The following is a 22,690-nucleotide window of genomic DNA, read 5'->3' as shown; positions in this document are numbered from 1 at the left end:
ATGAAGCTGTTTGTGTATAAACCTGCAGTGCAACCAGCTGAGCGAGCAGGGAGTGGTGTTTACCTGTGTGAAGGTGCTCGTGTGCATCGTGGAGGCCTGGATGTGCAGCACCACCCGGTCTACCAGAGGTTTGGGTCCGGTCACAAAACCGATCCGCAGCCTGAGAGAGAGAGAGAGAGAAGACGCAGACAAACTTTACAAACTGCTTCATGTTCTCAGACTCTGTTTCTGTTTTTCTAAAGTGGCCTCACAGTCAAACGTTCCTGATTTCATAATGTAGAAGACAAAAGTAAACAGAAAACAGGGCCAGCCATCAGCACACCAGTGTGTCTTATTTGTTAACCTGGATCTGTGTGTGTGAGTGTGTATTTAAAGCTACAGATGGTTGAAGATGTAAATCATGATCTATAATAACATTTAAAGTAGATGTTTGTGAAGTTAATGTGTTTAATCTTAAAAGTGTTAAATATCTGTTTGGTATGAATCATCATGTTTTATTTCTTTCTACAGAAAAGTTAAAGCACCCTGTAGTCTTCAATCTAAAAGTATATTACAGTATTTAGACTTAGTAAAGTAAGACATATTTGGCTATAACTTGTTTAACACACACACACACGCACGCACGCACGCACGCACGCACGCATCAGATATGAAAATAGGGAATAAAAATTAAACTGCTTGATGGAATGAATCAACACAGAATCAATAAATCCTCCAGTGGTATCAGTCCTGCTTTACATGCAGTTCATCTAAAGAACAACAACACACACACACACACACACACACACACACACACACACACACACACACACACACACACACACACACACACACACACACACACACACACACACACACACACACACACACACACACACACACAGATTTAAAGACGCTCACCCTGAAGACAGGATCTTAGAGAATGAGTCTGTCCTGATGATTCTTCCGTCAACGTCCATGGAGAGAAACGTGGGAGCCCACGGCTGAAAAATCAATAAATCAGTCCTGACTGTAAACTGAATACGTGACAAAAATGAAAACTAACGAACCCTTTTTTTTTTTTTTTTTTTTTAACCGAGAAGTCGAGAAAACTCTTTTCTTACCTTATCAAACTGCAGGAAGTAGTAAGGGTCGTCCTCGATGATGAGCATGTCATACTGTCGGGCGAGCTGACAGAAAGATGTGAAAGCAAAAATGTATTCATGTTGGCCCTCTCTTGATAATGTATATAAAAAACAACGCTCTAGACCTGCTCTACATGTGAGATGATGAAAAACAACTGCACTATTTGATTCCACAGTGTGATTACCTCGTACACTTCCTGCTTCCTCTGAGCTGTCATGGAGGCACCGGTGGGGTTTCCTCCGTTGGGGATGGTGTAGAGGACCTTGGGGGCGTCGCTGTCGGGCTTGTGGACCTCTGAGGGATTCCAGCGAGACAAAACCTCCTTCAGGGCTGTAGGTATCATGCCGTGCTGATCGCTGGGAACGTTGATTAAGTTGCAACCGAGCGGCTGGAGCTACAGGAGGAAGGAGAAGGGTCAGAGGGGGTTGAAGGGTCACGGGTAAAAATGTAAATATGCGTCATGTTTAAAAAAAAAAAAAAAAAAAAAAAGACGGTGCTCTCACGGCTGCGAGTGTGCCTGAGTATGTGGGCGCGTCCAGCAGAACGTTGTCTCCGGGGTTGACCAGCATCTCAAACACCTACAGAACCACAAACAGCACAGAAAATGATCTCAACATGATGGGAATAGAAGAGCTCTTGAGGTTCATACACATATTTCTTCTTTATAGATACAAACTTAATCCACTACACCAACACCTTGTCGTACAAAAGCTAAACATTAAAGGTCACAAAGGTTAAAGGTTAAGCAAAACACACTTATATGTGTCTAGTCTGTCTACAAACCCCCCCCCCCCCCCCCCCCCCAATTATGAGAAAAGTCCATCCTCTCCATCTTCTGCCTGCTCCACTTTTCAGAAAACGTGTGCTCAAACAGGCCGTTTGGAGATTTTCCCTTCGTGACATCACAAAGGGCAGTAAACCCCTCCCCCAAAGTGGGTGACACTCCCACAGCTAGGTGTTTGGTTTCAGGAATGTGTCAAGAGGGGCGGCTAGGGGGTTCGCATGGGCTACCCTCGAAATGTGATTGGCCACCCCAGTCCTAAAAGTCTGGACTTTGGCCCCTGTTGGGTTTGAAGGCTGCAACTTAACAACTAACCAAAACTAGCAACTAACTCTAAGTGTTGCCTTTCATTAAGTTGTCATGTATTAAAAGTTTCTCTGAATGGGTGTGTTTGTCCCTAAAGAATGGGTTGCAACCATAATGGTTTTGCAGCTGCTGGCTGAAACAATATGATGGAGCGTTTCCAAAACTTTTACTACCTATTTGTGTTTTAGATCCCTAAATGTGTAAAAAAAAAAAAAAAAAAAAAAAAAAAACATAAATAAATGACTTCCCATGTATTGCTCTTTACGTCTTTACGCGAGCCTCTTGTTTTTCATGACCAGCTGCAGTACCTTACAGAGCCCCTCCTGGCTCCCTGTGGTCACACACATGTCCATCTGGCCGTTCTCCGGGGTGTAGCTGGCGGTCGGAGGGTTGTGCAGGTTTTTCTGGAGGTTCTTCATCCACGTTAGCAGCTCAGGGATTCTGAGAAGAAACAAATAAAAAAAAAGGCTTTTAAATGACTTACTGCAACTACTGTGACATTCTTCTTTTGATACACAGAACTTGAAGAAGGGTTTTCATCCACACAAAACAAACAGTAACTCAACAAAGAAGCCCTATGTGTAGTATCTTTAATGACTTATACTTTAACATTACTACTCAAAGCTCCAGGTTTGAGTCAGTTGTGTTTACAGATGTGAGAGGTGGTCATTAAAAGAAACAGCCTGCTGCTCAAAGATAAACCTCAAAGTGCTGCTGAACGCTTCTCTGACATCATTTAAAGTGAAGCTCAAGTCGTGATTCAAAAGAAAAGTTATTTTCCGTCTGAACTGTCATCCAGACGGGTCTGTGTTTAACTCTTCCTTCAGTGTCACTGAGGCTGACGTGAAGCCACCAGCGTCGGGAATCCTGTTTTTTTTTTTTTTTATCTCTCACCCGTTAGAAGCCGAGTACTGCAGAGCCCTCTTCATCGCCGCCTCGTCAAACGTGACAGTCTCTCCGTGCTTCACCTCGATGGACGCCGACAGGAAGGGGAAGGTGTTGGGGTTGGGTGCTCCTCCGGCCAAAGAGATCAGGGATAGAGGCGAGCGCTGATGCAGCTCAGCTTCACACAGGTGAAGAAAAAACAGATAAAATACCTCAACACATCATTAAAATGATAATAATATTAGAATAGACGTAGAAGACCTCTGGCAACAACAAGGCACATTACACATCATTTAATTATGTTTTGTAACGTTTAAGCTTTGGTAGCTGTAGATAAATGGGGGAGAATGAAACAGAAGATTTTAAATGTGAAAACTTTAACTTTTTAAATCAAATTTGGCCCCAAAGTGTCTCACAATAAATTCTAATCAAGACCATCCGAAGGAAAATATCCCCCTATAAAGCTTTGAAGTTTTAGCTGTACAGTATCTGATTTAGAAAAGCACCTCTTTAAAACCTTCATCAGTTTAGCTTTAATTCATTTGACAAGTATTTATATGAATTACAACTTGAAGGTTTTAACATTTAAGATTTGTATTCCAGTGTTTTTTTTTTATAATTCACAGCCAATGTCAGAAAACTGAGATCAAATTCATCACCAGTCCATAAAGCCCAGGATGATGGTTACACATTGCATTATCTGTCACATCAACCGGACAAACATCAAAGACAATAAGTTCAGTAAAAAAAAATCAGATAAAAGGAAAAAAAAATCAGAAAAGTCACTCAACTGAGAAACTGTGACTTCAGAAAGTTATTTATTGCTTCATATGAGTTAAATGCTGCACTAGGGAAGGGAAGGAGGAATGACGCTTGGCTGGAAGATTTTGCCTCAGGGGCCAAAACAGGTGATTCAGTCACACAACCTTTTTTTTATTTTTTATATATAGTTTCTGTGTAGCTTAAAAACATTTATAAAAAATAAACACACTTTCATAAACACTCACTCAGCATCCTGATGGGGGAAGGCTGCCTGGCTGCGCTGACAGCTGTCAGAAACCGAGCGTAATTCATGATGATTCCTGCCAAATTGAATTGAATTTAAAATAAATCCAGTCACACACATAAACACACAGATTAATACAGTTTGTTTGTGTCTTTAGCTGCCACCTGTTGTTGTTGTGTTTATAAAAGTGAAGAAGAGAGCTTGCCTAGTTTTTCCATTTAATATAATGTCACATGCATTTAATTTTTTAGAACATATACACTTATTAAATGTCATTATCCCCACTTTCAAGACTGTTTTGCCTAAAGCTACATATCAACACTTACTGTAAAGTTGTACAGCATAAATCAACACTTATGGTGTTAAAAGTGTGCAACTAGAGACACCTACAGGAGAACAATGTTTTTATGAAACTACAATATTGTTAAAGTAGATTTAACAATTTTTACGGTATTAGTTAGGCAACATTCAGCTGTGTAACTGACCTTGCGTATCGCTGCTCGATCGGCCGCGGGGACTTCTGGGTAATGTATTTCTTCACATACAGAACTCAACTGTCGTCATCGTCACGTGAACTACATTACCCAAAACTGTAAAGCAAAAAAAAAAAAAAAAAAAACGGACATTTTTCTTCAACCAAACTGCTTTGCTTACGTTAATATGTTATTGTTAGAAACGCTTTTCACACGAAAGTTAGAAAACAAACAGTAACACCGTGCGGACATTAAAACATTTTGCTCCGACGACGTTTCTTTTTTTTTAATCGTTTCTCGCCAGTCAACCCGGCTGCCACAAACCGGAAATGACGTAAGAATAGCGCTATCGTGTTGGCATAACTTAGCTGTGCTCACTCCGTATTGTCAAACATAATAATAATTATAACCTTTAAAGTAGAAAAAGCGGATTATCTTCTACGTATTTTATTTTTTTTACCTGGTTTACCTTCGTTTATTTTGCAATGGGAGCTCAAACTGTGAGTGTTGGACTTGAAAACGTGCAGGATGCTAAAGCTACATGAGGTACAGTTCATGTTTACAAAACTCAGTAAACAAATACAATACATGCGTTACAATATTTTATATCTTGGCACGATGCAATATTTTAAAAAATGTATTTAATTAAATCCACGTTACTTTTGCCTACTACATTCCACTAAAATGTTTAATGTTTTTATTTCTGTTCTGCAGAAACAGCTTCGTTTTCTATCACACATCTGAGATTCCTGCTGCTATGTAGAGCTGCAGAGAGACTCTCCTGTCCTGTTATTTACCACTTTGTCATCGTCTCAATGGGGAAAAGGAAAGACATGATTCACCCCAGGTTCCTCTGTAAGTATGCAAGGTTACTGACACTCATTTTATTAAATCCTGAATTCTTTCTAGGTCTTGAATATGACTTATGCAACATTGTTTTTGTCCTTATTTTAAGTGAAGTTGCTTATTTTTTATTTGTTCCGTACATGTCAAAACACACAACGGAAAAGAAACAATTCACACTTTATCCCATGTACGGAAAAGGAGCAGGGAGAAGAATAAGTCTTGTTTTGCCTGCCCCCCTTACTCAAAAAGCAAAACAATAAATGTCTGGATGGTTTTGTCCAAATTACAGTCAATGAATGAATATCACGCCAACATAAAACAAATCTGACACTTCAGTCTTTACATCCTCAGAAAGTAGAAGGAGAACACACTAACTGCCACTTTCATACCGTCTGATAACTTTGTTCTTGTACATTTTCTTAAACTGTTTTTACATTTGTTCTAAGCAGAACAATAATTCACTGTCAGCAACAGCGCTCTAATATTTAGTTATATAAAAGTAACAGCCCACATATATTCTGGTTATTGATGAGTAGCTGTAGGAAATGTGTGTTTCAATCTGAAAACACCTTTTATTCAACAGTATGTAGATCAGGGGTGTCCAAGGTGCGGCCCGAGGGCCATTTGCGGCCCTTGAGAGGATTTTTTGCGGCCCTTGACTTCAAATGAAGAATCAGAAGATTTTGGCCCGAGGCCTTGATTAAGATTGGCACATTATCTTATTTTTCTTTTTCATGTTAACAAGGGCTGAACAATATTCCTAAAATAGAAAATGTTCAGTAACATGGATGTTGTTGTTGTTGTTGTTTTTTTTAATCTACAGCTTTTACTATTTTCCACATTTTTTTTGTAAACTATGAAAAAAAAAAAAGATATGCAAAGTTTTTGCAAACAAGCGGACTGTTGTTTAACCATTTAATGACCTGAGCTAAATGCAGAAAGCTTTTCCCAAAAACATGAACCACGTTACAGGATTGATTCTGAGGAATAAACAAATAAAGTGGAACGAAGAAATCAAAATATTTGATTTCCTTTTATTAAAGGGTTTCTTTAGCGAGCCTTTCGATTCTGATCTACAAAGCCTTACTATTTTTTCAACTCTGTTTTAAAAAACAAAACCTGTGGCGATTCTAACACGACAATTTTGGCCCGCAAGAAAAAAAAAAGTTTGGACACCACTGATGTAGATGGTAATTTGACTTCTGTGGCTCTAAGGTGAAGGCGGATCCAGCCTGCACAGCGTCCACAAACGGAAACACAAAAAGCACAAGAAGCACAAGAAGAAGCATCACACCTTTGCAGAGGTCCCGGAGCCCCAGCCCGTTGTGGTTCCACGGCCTCCTCCGCCTCCACAGCTCAGACTCAAGATCAAACTGGGAGGACAGACACTGGGGACTAAGAGGTGAGATCACACGTGGGGTGTTACTTACTTTCACTAACACCGGATCACTTGACGAGTCCTTCACTGCTTCTGTTCTCTGTTTTGTAGTGTTCCGACCTTCACTGTGCACCCTGGTGTGGCCTGTCCTCCGTCTCCTCTGATGATAATTCATAATAATGATGTTGATGATACTGATGATGATGATGAAGATGACGATGATGACGATGATGAGCCCTCTGTGCCTCTGGAGCAGTACAGAGCCTGGCTGGGTGAGTTAAAGTGCAGTCTGTAGACACTATGGATTGCATCTTGTTTATAATCACATCCTGTAGTTAGAGTAGATATTGTTTGATACTTAGGGAACATAATTAAACAAGAGAGCTTATATAATATCTTATTATTGGTGTAAGGTTTAGGCATTACATTCAAACAACTTAAGTGTGTAGCATGGGCTGCTTGAGCCTTTACCCCTCTGCTTTTGTAACGTCCATATTCCCATTAGATATATTTAACCTAGAGATAATCTCCTAGCCGAAGCACACCTCTTCCAAAACGTGCAGGGGTCAAGGAAGTGACTGGACACTCACTCACTCACACTAACTGTGAGGACTTTAGGGGTGAACCGGCTTAGGCCCGGTACGGATTGTGTGAGTGTGTACTAAGATGATTTCATGAACACAAGGCGTCTCGATTATCGATCAAAGGGGTCAAAAAAATCAAAAGCTAGTAAGGAACTATGTCTGACACAAACACACACACACACACACACACACACACACACACACACACACACACTAAAACCTTTAATCAACAATCTGATAAAGTGAAATAAATTACAAGAGGTTCAAGTTGAGGCAACTGGTCACAAGTCAGTTTTCTTACACCTTGTGAGGTCATCACAGTGTTGACATTTTTTTAAAGCACACATGATTTATATGAATGTGGTGGGTTAGGGTTAGGGGGGGTTATAAAAACACTGGTGTGGTTCTTTTACGATGTCAGTAAGTGATGCACTTAGAGTCGTCTCTGATGATTGGCAGACAAATGTACCTCTGTGGGATTGAATCAGAGCCGACATCTTAAATGGATTTGTTTTTTAACGTCGATCGTTCAAATGAAACGTTCATGTTTGTAGGGTTATCAAGACAGCAGGCAAGATCATGGGAATGTGTGCTCCTCTTACCCCCCAGGATCTTTTTGAGCAGGCCACAATCACACAGGCCAACGGCATCTTATCGGACACTTCCCGTGTATTGCACTCCGAATATGTTTTGCTGAACTCGGGGAGAAGGTTCAGGGTCCCTCTGTGCAAACACAACCGCTTTAAAAACTCATTAGTCCCTTTTTCAGTTAAGCTCATTAATGAGCAAAAAAATAGAGGAGGAACGGAAAACCAGGAGGCCCCCAATGTACCGGTAACTGTAGACATGTATATATGTATGAAACCGTAAGTGTTTGGAGTGGCATGTGTACATGTTCACAGTGTGCATGCGCCTGTGATTGTAGGAGTGAGTGAGTGTGTGTGTGGATACGTAAGCAGACGCTTGGGTGTACTGTAGCACGGATGAGCTAAATGTTTTTTTCCACATTTGTAATCACTGTTTTTATGTTGTCTTCGATGTATTGTCCATGCAGCAATTTCCCAGCATCCGAGACAAATTTCTCCCTAGGGAGACGAATAAAGAAACCTTGACCTTATCTGTTGCTATAAAATGTATATCTCTTCTATGACAGTTTTCTGGTCTTCATTTGTCTGTTGTGTATCAGATGAGGACAGCAACCTTGCCACATCCCCAATGCCGGACATGGACTCGGACTCGTTGCTGGTCGGGCCGGTGGACGAGGAAGAGAGGTGGCTGGACGCTCTGGAGAAGGGCGAGCTAGACGACAACGGAGAGCTGAAGAAGGAGGTCGACGAGTCTCTGCTGACAGCGAGACAGGTGAGGAAGAATTCAAATAGGAAATGTTTCATGAAGCTTTAAACAAGCACAAAAGTCCTGAGTGTGTTTTTTTTTTTTTTTTTGTGTGTGTGTTCAGAAAGCTCTGCTACACAAGCAGCAGAGTCAGCCCCTCCTGGAGCTCCCCATGGGCTACAAGGAGAAGGAGATGACCGTAGAGATGATGCAGAAGCGGGAGGAGCGAGCCCGGAAGCGCCGCCTGCAGGCCGCCAAGAAGGCGGAGGAGAGCAAGAACCAGACGATAGAGAGACTCACAAAAACCAGCAAGGCCAAGATCAAGAGCATGAGAGAGAGGAAGTCCAAGCAGAGTCAGGCCCCCATGATCCGCTACAGCGATTCAGTCCAGGGCATGGCCATTTCCTTCCCCGCCGGTGTCCCCACTCCAGTCCCAGCACGTTCCGGTAGTCCACCTGCAGCCCCTCTGAACTGCGGAGTAGGCGGGTGCACCAACCTGAAGAAGTACGCGTGCTCCAAGACCGGGGTCCCGCTCTGCAGCCTCGAGTGCTACAAGAGGAACCTGCTGGTGGTTGAGAGCGCTGCCTGAATGATAAATGATCTTCTACATCCTCAATGAAGGCTGATGCCGTTTGGTTTATACACCAGTATGAAGACGGAGCACACAGCTCATTATCTGTAATAAAACATTACACAGACGCTGCACAGATGTGTGAGGTCCCAAAGTTTACACCGTAAACATCCTTTTCTTTGATTGTGTAAATGTGAACTTTTGTTTTTCCTACTTTGTCATTGGCTCTTTGGTATCAACAATAATGTTTTCTTTTCCTGCAGTGATTTAATTATGGACTTTGTAAATGTTATGAATAGTATTTATGATTTACACTGAGTCAATAATGTCACAATTATGTTTGGAGTCTGACAAAGGGCTTCCATGACAACGAGCTGATTTGTAAAGAAAGAATAAAAAGAAACTGTGTGTTCTTTAATTTCATTGTTTATGTTGGTAACAAGTAAATATAAAACTGTACATTTTTCAATAAGTTACAAATGAAATGCCTTCTCAACACTGCACACAGACTGATCTCTACACCTTGTTTTGCTTTATTAGAAATGTCTGATGAGGCAGCAGCACGATTTGATTGGTCCAGCTTTGGAAACTAAAGCTCTCGTCTGCTCTTATCAGAGGTTTTTAATCAAGTTTATGAGGTATAAGCTGTCTGTACAAAAAAGATCTCTGCACAAAATAACCTGGTTAAAACTCACTCTGCCTTTTCTACGTTCTTATCACTGCAGCAAAACCTCCATTATCAGCAGGAAAATGTAGGCGCACCAAAGGTTCAGACATTTCCACATAGTTTGTATTATTCCCTGAGAATGCAACACAAGCTTCAGCTGTTGAAAGGTCAAGATCCACAAAGATGGGGGGGGACGGGGGCGGGGGGGCGATGCATCACAAGGCCAGACCGAAGGAGAGTCTGAAGGCCATCTCTACAGGAACCTCGGCCACAGAGTCGTGGAAGCACACGTAGAACTCCTGAGGGACCGGCTCGAGCAACATCCGCCTGAAAGTCAACAAGGAAACACAAGATTTAGAAAAGTGCCTTAATATAAATCCTCAGACATAAACATCAGACTTCCAGCTTAAAGATAAGAGATGAGATCAAACTTTATTGATCCTGCATCAAATCGAAGAGACAGAAATCAACATTTCTGATTTATTTGACAGAGTAACACAAAAATATAATGAAACCACAGTCTGCATACTTACATAAGGTGAAGTTTTGAGCTACTGCATATCTCTTCCTCGTTAGTATAGTGGACAGTATCTCCGCCTGTCACGCGGAAGACCGGGGTTCGATTCCCCGACGGGGAGTAAATCTTTTTTTCACCAACACATCTCACTGTTTTCATTTGTTCTGTTCCTCATATTTTGAGGTTTAGTTTAGTTCTTTACATCTGCTCCTTTTCCTACTTCGTCTCTTTTCAGCTGCATCAGAAGAACTTTTAATTCAAATGATCCTGATCTGGATCGATGTGATTTCATGGACACATTTTAGTGAGCTGAACATTTCATTTACATTTTCACTCAAACAGAACATTTCAAAGTATTGAAAAAAAATGTCCTTTACCCGCACTTAAACTACACGAGAGACTCTCCTCTCTGGGCAAACCACAACAACAACCGCTGACTCCTGCTCTCCCATGATCCTTTTCTTCTCTCAAATTCCTGACCGCCCTGCCCCCATGTCTGTTACCCTGGTAACCTCTCCAAGACAAAGTACCTTCAGCGTATAAAGGTTTGCGCCCCGTTAGTTCAAACACAAAAGAGAACATTGGTTAGACCTTTGTTCTTGTATTCTGGTTTTATTCTGGACTGCCAGTATTTTCCTGGCTGTTGTTTTATTTGCTGCTGCAGAATCAAATTTCACCACAAGGACTGCTCCTCTGATTACAACACTGTGAGCCGAGTCAGAGCAGACAGCTGAAGGGTTTCCTGTTTCTGGAGCCACAAATAGTCCCTCTCGTGGAACTTAAACACACATGACTGCTGCGTTGTCTCACATTATCCGCTCCCCCCCAACAAAAAAACAAATGGGGGGAAAAAGGTTCTCATTTAAAGGTAAACTGACTTACCCTATGACCCAGTAGGTCATGGTGGGAGCAGGTTTCCTCTGGTCGGTCCAGTTCTCGGGTTTACACTGGAACAGGACCCCGTGTTCCTTCACCGGACCCAGACCCCAGTCCCTGCCCCGAGGCCGGTCTGCGGCCCGACGACCCTGCAGAACAAAAAAACCACACAGACAATCCTATTCATTTCTAAACATTGAGGAGGAGGATTAAAGAAAGAGGAGGTTCTAAAGACAGACAATAAGTGGAGAGACTCAGCTGAGTGCTGCTGGAGGTTTGATCATGTTTAAAGGCTTCACTCTCAAAACAGAAACCCATCACTGTCAGGCACCGATTCCACACAAGTAGATACTTAAGGTTACAAACAGGCTGCCCTCTCATCTCTTCCTCGTTAGTATAGTGGACAGTATCTCCGCCTGTCACGCGGAAGACCGGGGTTCGATTCCCCGACGGGGAGTAAATCTTTTCCCCATGCCGCAACAAAACCATTCACATGACTTCTAAGAAGCTGAGTTTAAAGAAAACTCTCATAAATCAAGTTACGAAGAGAGCGGTTTAAAGAAAAGGACTTTGACCTCCTGAAAGGTTTGTGTTTGTTGGACTTGTTGGATATTTGCAGCTGAATCAATATGTTTGATTTGTACTCACTTTGTACTTACTCTACCAGATTTAAACTTCATTTAAAAGCTTTCATCTCGGTTTGTAATACATTTGTTCTGGTTTCGATGGGATTTCAAAGATTTTTCGCCTAGTTTAGTTTAGTGAGCTGACAAATGGACAGAATGTTGAATAAAAACATAAAATACTTGTAAACGTCTGTTACTCAAGCAGTTTCTTAGGGCGCGGTCACACTGGCCATCTGTACCGTCCGCATCTGCACATCAGAGAACAACACAGAGAGCATGACAGCTACTTTGTGTCTTATATTGTGTCATGTTAGTCAGATACTAATGGATGTTGAAACCCCCTCCCGTTTGCCACCAAGAACTCTGGAATAATAACTAATTATCAATCAGTTTAATGCACACTGCACATATTGCACAAGTTACTTTTTCATTTTGCACAATTTAGAATTTATTACTGTAAATATTATTTATCTTATTTTTACCTCATTTTATTTGATCTTTTTATCTTATTTTGGTTGTATTGCACCGCGGGTCGGAGACAAACGCAATTTCGATTCCACTGTATGTCTGGGATATTTTGAAATTGACAATAAAGTTGACTTTGACTTTGACTTTGAGATACAGACATGACACTCTGGATTTCTCCATAATGAAGGCTGTCAGCGTTGTGTACCCGCGTGCTTGTGCTCGTGCATGAAGTGTACCGTGCCGAAGCACGCCTCTCTGAAGTGTGCCAACGCCAAGGAAGTGTACCGTGCGCGTGTACACGGCACGGAGCGGTCACACTGGCCAAACGAACTGGACTTTAGCGTTGAAACGTGCTTGGGCACGGTACGGATGTGCCAGTGTGACCGCGCCCTGAATCGCTTCATTCTGAGTATTATCACAACGACCTGACCGTATTCATTTGTATCTTTGGTGATATGAGAATAATGGATGTTGGAGCTCAGGAAGATAAATCAATAGAAAATGTTCCGTATCGTCAATGATTCCAAACAAGTAGATACTGTGGACTACACACAGCTCCTTTTTTCATCTCTTCCTCGTTAGTATAGTGGACAGTATCTCCGCCTGTCACGCGGAAGACCGGGGTTCGATTCCCCGACGGGGAGTATCCTTTTCCCCACGCAGCATAAAAACCATTAACCTATCTTCTGATAACCTGAGGAAAGACTGAACTTTAAATTTGGTGTAAATTGGTTTTGATCTGTTTCTGATTTCAACAATGCTACAAATTTTGTTGCGTCTGTATTGGAGCCTAAAATCACGAAAAGCGGTGCAACTGTGTCTCACCCGGGCCGGCAGGCTCTGCTGGAAGGCGGCCCGTATGGAGAGGCAGCAGTGGTGGAAGTTGCGGATGAGTTGCGGGTGGATGGAGCCGCTGAGCTGAGCCACCTCTCTGTGAGTGGGCGCGATGAAGATCCCCTGAACCGTCTCCATCAGGACGTAGTGGAACAGGGTGTTCTCTGCGCCTGAGGTCAGTCTGCCACAAACACAGGACACAGAGAGGAAACGTTTCTACACTTTCTGAATGTATAAATCATTAAAATGATTCGGCGGCCGTCACTCACTTCATGGTGTTGTACATCTCCTCCGTCTCCCTCTCAGTCAGGGTCTTCTTCAGGGTGCCCAGGTGGAACGGGTTTGGGTGCTTCATCCTGGGAATCTGATGTCAGAGCATTACAATACATTATAATATTAATCAACATGGGCTAGGGTTGTCACGGTGACAGAATTTTCAAACTTTGACGCGATACTAGTTTCTTGTCTAGCAAGAAAAAGGGTTTCACCTTGAAGAGGCCTCCGCTGCCTCCACTCCCATCAGACCCTCCAGACCCCAGAGAGTCTCGCCGCCCCCCCAGCTTCCTCCCTGAGTCCGGGGTGGAATGAGGACTAAAACCTGGAGCCGCAGAAGAAGAACCAGACCCTGACCCAGCATCCATCTGTCCCTCGCTCCCGCTGTCTGACAGGCTCCTCTGAGGGCTGGACCTCCGGGCCCTCTCCCCAAACAGACTGCGGCCTCTGGACCCCGAGGAGGAAGAGGAGCCTTTGACCGCCCCGGCTAGCTTGCTGAGGACGGGAGAGGACGAGGCCAGGGTGTCCAGGCGGTCCCGGGCCGTGGCTGCGGGGAGGAACCAGTCAGCGCAGGACAGACAGGGAGCAGGAGGAGCGTTCAGACGCTCCTCAATACCCGCCTCCAACACCTCCAGCTGCAGCAGGGTGGCCTTCACCTGGGGACAGAACATCAGCCTTTACTCACAACCAACACAATGTCTTATTTTCACTTCACTTGAATACAGAATCTGACTGGAAACATGGTGAATATGTTTGTATGTTCATTTAAGTTCAACAATCTTCACCTGATCTATGTAAACACAATCGGGTCCTGGAGCACCCAGAGCAGGTGACGCACAGCCCCCGGCCTCCAGCAGCACGCACTGCATGAAGTGTCTCTGTGAGGGGAAGAAATACAAGAGGACGAAGAAGAAATATCATTTATACTACAGACACAATCATGACATGAACAAATATCAAGCCCATTGGACAATAAGGCTGGTGTACATGCTGCATAGTAAGTTAACCTTTTCATGGAATTTTGGAAATCTGATCTGACTGAGATATGAAGATGATGCAAAGAACGATAAAAACAAAGAGTTGCAGAAGAAGACAGAGTGTAAACTAAACATACTGACCAGCAACTTGTTTACTAGACAAAGTGAACTTGTTGACCCCTGAGATTAGACGTTGTATCAGCATCAAAACGAATCACATATTGTTTCAAATTAGAAGCTATTGTTTCTCTGATTGGTATTAAAAGTGCGTCTTACACACCAGATTTTACGGTAGATTGTAACAACTATTTTTGTGTTTGTTTACACTCTTGAGTATTTTTGGAGGAAAAGAAGGAAACATAATAACTCCAGCTTCTTACCAGCCCCACGATGAGGAGAAAGTGTCGTCCTTGAGGCGGGCTGTATCCCGGCGCTCGGCTGCCGTGAGCTCTTTGCTGAGGAAACACCTCCCTCCAGATGACCAGCTGACCGACCCGCTGCTCGGACGCCAGAGGCAGCAGGCAGTAATGCTGGCAGTACAGGGAAACATCCAGCAGGTCCTCTTTTGGCAGGTGGTTGGCAATCAGGTAGGACTGTGAACATACATAGAACATCCAAATTCAACAAACACGAGCCCAAAAACTGTCAGGAGATCAGATCAGCTGAGTCAGAGATCTCTTTGAAGTCCTTTGTTGAACCGTGCTTTTAAGGATCAACCTTTCTTTGTGAAGTTTTTGCAACTTGATTTTTGGAAAGTGATCCTTAAACAAAGGTTATTAGAAGGTTAATGTTTTTTGTTGCCGCATGGGGAAAAGATTTACTCCCCGTCGGGGAATCGAACCCCGGTCTTCCGCGTGACAGGCGGAGATACTGTCCACTATACTAACGAGGAAGAGATACAAAGGTGGGTTGTGTGCCGTATCAAGTATCTACATGTTGAAAATCAGTGACTATAGTTTTTTTATTGAATGCGCTTCATGAGTTGCTGAGCAGGAAAAGAGAAAATATAAAAACAAAATTTTCAAAACCCAGAATTTTCACATCAACAAAGACACAAATGAGGGTAACAGTCAGCTATTGTAACAGTCTTTCTTAAGTTGTTGACAGGGAAATGAAGACCAGCCATCAGGATTTTTAATGAAATGAAAATATGAATTATACTTGAGGATTATGTAAAACGGTAAGTTCAAAAGAACCGTGCATCAGCAGTTCCTGAAATGTGAACAACATCTCTGCATAGTTTCATTATTTATAGAAAAAAAAACACATCTTGCAAAAGCTCCTCTAATAAGATGTGACGATAAACTGATCCACAGATATAACACACTCTCCCTCTCCCTCTCTCCGTATGTTAATATTTGAACAGAGTAATTAGGGTTGATGATTTGCCAGTGTCCGTTTGAAAAGGCTCGTCGTGTTATCTCCTGCGGGAGGTCACCTTCTGTACACACAGATCGTCAGCTGCTCTTCTTTTGTAACTTTTTAACAAAAGCAAGTCTAGACAGGGAGGTAACATGGGCAGAGGATAGAGTGTAAATATGATAGGGCTGCTGGCACTGAAGCTGTGTGTGTGTGTGTGTGTGTGTGTGTGTGTGTGTGTGTGTGTGTGTGTGTGTGTGTGTGTGTGTGCGCGTGCGTGCGTGTGTGTGTGGGTGGAAACAAACCTTGTAGAACAAACAGGAGCCAAGAATCACATACAGACGCCTCAGGCCGAAAAAGTCCTCAGACTGTAAAGAATTAAAAAATAAAAATACAGAAAATGAAACAAAGACGACGTAAACAAAAGAAGTTGGTCGTGACACAATAAAGATAAAGAAGCAGACTGACAGTTACATTTTTACCTCTAATTTAAGGATTAATGTATGAAAATAAGATCTTTATTGTTTAGTGTAGAATTGGCCGCGTCTCACCATTTCTCCAAAATCAGAAGACTCAAAATCAGAGAGAACCGTATCCACCTCCATCTGTAGGCAGAGACAGGCCAGTGCAAGATTAATGATGTAATATAGGCCAGCACAGATGATCTGTTTAACTCTTTTTATACAAAAGAGTTCATTTTAGTCTTTACTCCTGCATCCACATCATGAAATGTAAAGCTGAAATGGTGTTTGAATGATAAAGTGCTGTTTCTAACATTGTACACTAGAGGGCACCAGAGCTGCATGTTTGACAGTCATATCACATTCAACTTCAATAACCTGCACTTAAAGAAGCACGACCCTCATGATGCTCAGAAAGCTGATATTTTCTTTATATTATTTCGTATTGAACATAAATAATATCCCAGAGACATGCTCCTCACAAAATGACCTTGATTTCTGGAGGAAGCGTGAGCCATCGGACTGCCGGCAGCCCGTCGAGGAAAAGGGTCCCTGAGACGTCGGCGGGCGGGGCTGAGGAGCCGTCCCTCAAGCGAGACGGCTGGATGAGCTGCTGGAAGAACAGGCAGAAGAAGTGGTCCAACCTGGGAGCGTGGTCCTCCTGACAGAACGCGCTGTGTGTCGGGGGGGGGGGGAGACACAAAACCAAAACAAAGGTACACACAGAAGAGAACATTACATTATTGGAATACAAAATGAAATAGCAGAAACTAAAGAGGCAAGAAATGAGCCTCAAACGGGCTAAAACAATAAAGACTGTAACTGGAAAACAACGATTTTGCTCGAACACAATGTTTTGATTTCAGTATATTTCTGCATTAATGACAGCTCTCTCAAAAGCACCACACTGACCCACCTGTCTAAGGAGCCGTACATCACTTTTAGAGTCCGGACTACATCTGCCACCACCGTCTGCAGATACAACAGAGGAACCCTGGAGGGAAACACAAAAAACGACAAACGCAGATCTGGAGTCAGCTCAGCTTCAGCACATCTACTGATTCATTCAAACAGTAAGAACACAGAGATATTCACGCTGCTGGTGCGCTGTGCTTGTTGAAACAGAAGTTCACGTTCATCTCTTTTTACAAATCGTGCCCTAAAATATGTTTCCTCACCATGAACAGTTCACGTTTACTTCTAGAGCAGACGCCATGCTCAGTGAACGTATGATCACATTATCATTCGCTGCTTTTTTCTATGATCAAAATCATTTATTGGCGCTGTTTGAACGGGCATTATCTGTCTCTACCTCTCAGCAGGAAGACCGATGACCAGCAGGTTGTTGCTTTCCTTGCAGTAGCCGACATGCACCAGCTGCTTCCCGAGCAGGAGAGAGGAACTGCGGAGAGGAATCCAAGAACACAGAAAGACAGGAAACAAGCGGGCAAAGTTTACAAAGTGAAATGTTTCATTCTTTAACATCAAGCAGCCGAAGCCTTTTCCCAGCTCATCGTTGTTTTAAAACTCCAACTGTGAACTGTGTTGGATGTTCGAAACATCCCGCAGCTAACTGGCAGAAAAGTTTGGAATTTGGAGGAGCGACAACAAAAATCATTTGGATTGGTCTCCTTTTTAAACTGGTTTCATCCCCACCACATGTATTTAGATTCCTTGTTGTATTTTGTTAAATGTTAAATGGACTCTTTGCCCTGAATAGAGCTTCTTTTATTGTTTTGTTTTTTCTATAGCAGGGGAGGCAGAGAAAGCTGTGTCTCACAAAGTGGATCATTTACTTCTGATGATCACTCTACCATCAGTGTGAGAATGTGTAGGTGTGACCCGCGGTGTAAAAGCACTTTGAGTCATCAGAAGACTAGAAAAGAGCTCTACAAGCTCATCTACCATTAACTATCTGATTTGATAAATATCTGTTGGTTTAACTAAAACTGTGGATTTAAAGTGATTTCTCAGATCTAGATCGATGATTAAAAACTGTTGTAACACTTCTCTCACCTGATTATCTGCCCCCCTGTGACGTTCTCCAGCATGTCGCACAGAGTTAGGAAGATCCCCCGGACGCCTTTCAGCTGGTTGGACGCCTCAGACACCGGGTACTGGTACAAGATCTCCTCCTGCACACACACACAAACACACACACACACACACACACACACACACACACACACACACACACACACAGAGTTTCATTTGGAATAAGAGTCCCCACACTCAGCAGAAAGAAATATCTGTGGTCTAGCCTATCAACAGATTAATGTCACATAAAAATGAGAACAATCTGTTGTTGCATGCTCCAGCCTCCACAGACGAGAAGAATGAACAAAAGAAACGGCTGGATGTTTCTCTTCCGACACCTCAACAATGTCTGTTTGGTTTTCGGTTCCACAGTCCAAGCGATGGGAAAAACAGAGTGAAATACTTCACATGTTTCACTTTCCAGAGTCAAAGAGAAGCAGATTGAGAAAACTCAGGAGTTCAGTTCTTGTTTGAGCTTTGCAGACCCTTCAGATCCCACACAAGAAAAAGATTATTCAAACAGAAAAGAAAGTGTTCAGGGCCGTTTCATTTAATTGTTTGTGATGTTAGTATTCCTTCCAGCACACGGGCTACTTCGACGGATTCAGGACGGATAATAGCTGAGCTGCCGAGGATGGGAGATGGAGATTTTCACCCCTAGCAACCAGAACAACAAGAACAAGCAACACAGAGAAACTCTTCAGTTAGGTCTTGTCTGCAAATACAGAAACAAAATAACACAGCTAAAACTGAAAAAATACCAAAAATGCTGAAACTTCTCCAACGTGTTGCTACCCTGCAATCAAATGGCATAAAAAACAAAATAAAAATCAAAGCCTAGCGGGCAGAAAACGGACTAGCTGGCTGATATGGCTGCAGACAACCCGTACTTTTAATCTCCACTGCAGCTTAGGTCAAGCAACAAAAAGGGAAAAAAGTCTGGCTTTCAAATACACGAAAAGGAACTGCACAACCATGAAGAATGACCGTAAAGCAAACTTCAACCTGCCAACACCGGTCCACAGGGGAAAATGTGATTACAGTGCAAACCAGGGGTCAGATTCTCCGAGCTTAAAAACACACTGAGGTATTAACACTAAACTACAAGCTGATTGTACTTTGTCTAATGGGATATTAAAACGTGCCCTTTGCAAATCAATAAAAGGAAATGTGTCATTTATCGTCAAAAGAGAAAAAAGTTCATGGCGTTAAAATGACAGATCATTTATCGACACGGCTCGGTGCCTTAACTTCTCCTCAGCTTTCTCTTTCTGTTTTTCGGTTCTCGGCAGCCGCCGGTGTTGGAAGCCGTCCAGAGCAGGAGTTTTCTCAGAGAGTCTGTCTCACTTCGGAGAAACCCTGAGAAAAACTTTCCACTCCAGGATTTCCTACAGAATTTGGAGTAATTCTTAACACTTAATAAGAATATAACTTGTGAGGGGTTTAAGCTTCAGATCTTAGCATTCTCTTTGGAATCGAATGATGGTGTTGACGCTAATGCGGCCACCCTGATGAGGCCTTGATTTAAAATGGCTATAATTCATTGTTTTAAGTACAGTTTTAGAGGCCTGTTCAGAGGCAGTGTGTCATAGACCTCAAATTTATGATCAGGTCAGCTTCCCAAGACACATATATCTTTCCAACAAGATGGAAAAATAGGAGTTCATCCGGGGTTAAGATATCAATAGCTTTAATGTTTCCTTCAACTGTTGTCGTTGGCAATATTAAAGTAGTGCTTTTTCACTGCATGCTGAAGGGAATCGCTCTTTACAGTTCTACCTCCATGTTTCAGGAACTTCAAGATCCTTATGAAGAACTTCTGGACTTTTCTGAAGCTTTTTCAGTCATGATGAATGAAATGGTTTTAATCATTGTTTATTTGTTTCTAAAGCAGCTATTCCACAAACCCCGTCCCTCACGTCTCTCCCTTAGCTTTGCTTTAAACAAACATTGTCTTTTTTCCTTGTCGGCTCGATTCTGTGATTGTCGATTTGGTCATTTCCTTAGAATTTTCTACGGGTGTTTTATTTTGAAAATTCACTGGCATCACTATGTCTTTCCTGTGTCTTACTTGTGTGAGGCTCATCTGCTCTGTGCAGCTTTTCCAGCAGCTCAGTTAAAAATAGACCAGGCTCCTTACCTTGCAGGGAGCTGCTCCTGATACGTGCTGCGGCTCATGAAGCAGCAGAGCAATTATTAAGATTGCTCACAGCCGGCCTTACGGCAGCTTTAAGCTGTGCCAGGAGGAATATAGGGTTAACCCTGGATCATGGAAATTGAAGTACTTATTTATGTGATAATACTATGGTGTATAATCATAAAATCATGCGTCCCTGGGTGGGCTCGAACCACCAACCTTTCGGTTAACAGCCGAACGCGCTATCCGATTGCGCCACAGAGACTGCCTTAGAAAAGCTCAAAGCAGGTGTGGCTTTAAGTGCAAGGTCCTCCTACTTCTGATTGAGTTATTTTAAATGGACTTTGAAATTTGTCACAATCTATTTATGAATTCTAAGCATGTTGGAGCATTAACTATACATTGACATAATATCCTGAATCTGACATTAAGAAATATGTGATCAATGTTTCATATATATATGGTTCTGTCTTTTAACTGGTGCAAACACAGCTCTCTGATTTGTTTATAAAAGTACTTTTCTACAGTTGTGTACAAGTTTATGGTGTGTTCTGACTTTCTTTCGTTCATGTTGAAATGTTACTCTACATTGATTGTTACTTTTCATTGATACAAATTTCTGGGAACATCGACAGTTTCACTCTGTCTGTGTAACTCTGACCAAACACAATCGTCAATTATTAACCTGATGGTTCACTTTGTACTAAACTGAAAAGCAATTCGTCCCTGGGTGGGCTCGAACCACCAACCTTTCGGTTAACAGCCGAACGCGCTATCCGATTGCGCCACAGAGACAGCTGATCAATGCTACGTGTTCCATTTTGTTGAAGTCCCACCCACTTATATTTGATCTTTACGTTTAAGAGTCTGAATGGATAATGTCAGAGTTTCCCACAGAGAAGCTGTAGAGTAACTTAATGTATTTACCTTCTTCTACATCTTTGTCACGTTGAAAAAGAAGGAAAGTAGCTTAATGGTAATGGATAATAAACTTGAGCTTGTATGGCTCTTTTCTATTCTTTTGACTACTCAAAGTACTTTTACACCGCAGGTAACACCTACACATTCACACACTGATGGTAGAGGTTTCTATACATGGGGCCTTCAGAAGTAACTCATCCATTCATAAACATTCATACCTGGCCGCCAAAGAAGCGGGAGCAACTTGGGGTTAAAGGAAGCGTCTCACCCAAGGACACATCAGACATTTTGGTGCAGAAGCTGGGGATCGAACCCCTGTCCTTCCGGTTGAGAGACAACTGACAGGAGATGCACTGATCTTGTTCTTTTTCACTGCTCTTTTGTTTTTCTAATTGGCTATGTTATGAATATGGCCGGAGTTTTAGGGGCCACAGAGGATTAAAAGCCGACTTACGAAGAACTAGCTTTACGCAGAGGTTGTGCTGCTTTGTCCAAATGCTACCACAGAGCATACAGCAGTGCTTCACATTCATCACTTGTTGTGGATAAACATGACATTGTGATGTTGTTCCAACTGAAAAACTCATCGTCCCTGGGTGGGCTTGAACCACCAACCTTTCAGTTAACAGCCGAACGCGCTAACCAATTGCGCCACAGAGACTCCTATGACCTTAAAAGGTGTGGCCTCTAATCTGAAGCTCCGCCCACATTTGTCAGAAAATTAATTCACAGCAGTTTAAATCTACACTTCCTTTCTTTCTCTAAAAAAGTATTGTAAGTGTTGTATCATTTGCAGAGGTTTGATAGTGCATGTAGGAAGACCTGCCAGTAGAGAGTTGCAATAGTTGATGCGTGATATCACAAGAGCCTGTACCAGGAGCTGTGTAGCGTGTTCTGACAGGTAAGGTCTGATCTTCCTGATGTTGTACAGGGCAAATCGACATGACCAGGCAATCGAGGCTACTTGAACCTTAAAAGTTAGCTGGTCATCAATCATGACACCCAGGTTCCGGGCAGACTTTGTGGGCATGAGTTTGGTTGTTCCAGGCTGGATATTGATCTGTGGTTGCATAGAGGGACTGGCTGGGATGACAAGGAGCTCAGTCTTTGAAAGACTAAGTTGAAGGTGCCGTTCATTCATCCATTTTGAGATATCAGCAAGGCACGATGTGATTCTTGCGGAGACTGTAACATCGTCTGGCGGGAATGACAGGAAGAGCTGGGTATCGTCAGCATAGCAGTGGTATGAG

General features: G+C 42.6%; 4 protein-coding genes and 7 non-coding genes across 13 annotated transcripts in view; 4 read left to right on the top strand and 7 right to left on the bottom strand.

The window, feature by feature from the left end:
- Positions 1-4,689, bottom strand: part of aadat (aminoadipate aminotransferase) — an 8,077-nt gene extending 3,388 nt beyond the window's left edge. Inside the window, exons 1-9 of one of the 2 annotated variants that reach the window (XM_061031888.1) lie at positions 4,589-4,689; positions 4,105-4,179; positions 3,107-3,275; positions 2,521-2,653; positions 1,629-1,703; positions 1,310-1,519; positions 1,104-1,169; positions 901-983; positions 64-160 (exon numbers count right to left, since the gene is read on the bottom strand). In XM_061031888.1, coding sequence (XP_060887871.1) covers positions 64-160; positions 901-983; positions 1,104-1,169; positions 1,310-1,519; positions 1,629-1,703; positions 2,521-2,653; positions 3,107-3,275; positions 4,105-4,171 — 900 coding nt within the window. In that variant the 5' untranslated portion in view covers positions 4,172-4,179; positions 4,589-4,689. Of the gene's footprint in view, positions 1-63; positions 161-900; positions 984-1,103; positions 1,170-1,309; positions 1,520-1,628; positions 1,704-2,520; positions 2,654-3,106; positions 3,276-4,104; positions 4,186-4,588 lie in introns of those variants that run through there. The other variant, XM_061031890.1, reaches the window with a different exon arrangement.
- Positions 1-22,690, bottom strand: part of cxcl19 (chemokine (C-X-C motif) ligand 19) — a 99,007-nt gene that overhangs the window by 39,684 nt on the left and 36,633 nt on the right. The window lies entirely within an intron of this gene.
- Positions 4,910-9,690, top strand: ino80b (INO80 complex subunit B). Its single transcript, XM_061031891.1, has 6 exons — positions 4,910-5,122; positions 5,291-5,431; positions 6,638-6,824; positions 6,912-7,072; positions 8,571-8,743; positions 8,841-9,690. Exons 2-6 carry the CDS (start codon positions 5,392-5,394, stop codon positions 9,303-9,305), a joined length of 1,026 nt encoding a protein of 341 aa, XP_060887874.1. The 5' UTR covers positions 4,910-5,122; positions 5,291-5,391; the 3' UTR covers positions 9,306-9,690.
- intu (inturned planar cell polarity protein) overlaps positions 9,535-22,690 on the bottom strand; it is a 31,329-nt gene continuing 18,173 nt past the window's right edge. For both annotated transcript variants that reach the window (XM_061031874.1, XM_061031875.1), the window contains exons 5-17: positions 18,362-18,480; positions 17,658-17,747; positions 17,262-17,339; positions 16,836-17,019; positions 16,436-16,489; positions 16,190-16,252; positions 14,906-15,118; positions 14,334-14,426; positions 13,764-14,204; positions 13,545-13,639; positions 13,267-13,456; positions 11,354-11,496; positions 9,535-10,281 (exon numbers count right to left, since the gene is read on the bottom strand). In XM_061031874.1, the coding sequence (XP_060887857.1) occupies positions 10,170-10,281; positions 11,354-11,496; positions 13,267-13,456; positions 13,545-13,639; positions 13,764-14,204; positions 14,334-14,426; positions 14,906-15,118; positions 16,190-16,252; positions 16,436-16,489; positions 16,836-17,019; positions 17,262-17,339; positions 17,658-17,747; positions 18,362-18,480 (1,875 nt within the window). In that variant the 3' untranslated portion in view covers positions 9,535-10,169. The remainder of the gene's footprint in view (positions 10,282-11,353; positions 11,497-13,266; positions 13,457-13,544; positions 13,640-13,763; positions 14,205-14,333; positions 14,427-14,905; positions 15,119-16,189; positions 16,253-16,435; positions 16,490-16,835; positions 17,020-17,261; positions 17,340-17,657; positions 17,748-18,361; positions 18,481-22,690) is intronic.
- trnad-guc (transfer RNA aspartic acid (anticodon GUC)) lies at positions 10,521-10,592 on the top strand. Its single transcript has one exon. It is a non-coding gene; the product is annotated as a tRNA-Asp (tRNA).
- On the top strand, positions 11,733-11,804 carry trnad-guc (transfer RNA aspartic acid (anticodon GUC)). The gene has a single exon. It is a non-coding gene; the product is annotated as a tRNA-Asp (tRNA).
- Positions 13,014-13,085, top strand: trnad-guc (transfer RNA aspartic acid (anticodon GUC)). Its single transcript has one exon. It is a non-coding gene; the product is annotated as a tRNA-Asp (tRNA).
- On the bottom strand, positions 15,346-15,417 carry trnad-guc (transfer RNA aspartic acid (anticodon GUC)). The gene has a single exon. It is a non-coding gene; the product is annotated as a tRNA-Asp (tRNA).
- Positions 20,711-20,784, bottom strand: trnan-guu (transfer RNA asparagine (anticodon GUU)). The gene has a single exon. It is a non-coding gene; the product is annotated as a tRNA-Asn (tRNA).
- trnan-guu (transfer RNA asparagine (anticodon GUU)) lies at positions 21,241-21,314 on the bottom strand. The gene has a single exon. It is a non-coding gene; the product is annotated as a tRNA-Asn (tRNA).
- Positions 22,028-22,101, bottom strand: trnan-guu (transfer RNA asparagine (anticodon GUU)). Its single transcript has one exon. It is a non-coding gene; the product is annotated as a tRNA-Asn (tRNA).

The sequence above is a fragment of the Labrus mixtus genome, chromosome 23 (genome assembly GCF_963584025.1).
Source record: "Labrus mixtus chromosome 23, fLabMix1.1, whole genome shotgun sequence".
Lineage (NCBI taxonomy): Eukaryota > Metazoa > Chordata > Actinopteri > Labriformes > Labridae > Labrus > Labrus mixtus.
The sequence above is the reverse complement of the archived record's forward strand: the minus strand, read 5'-3'. Positions and strand labels throughout refer to the sequence as shown.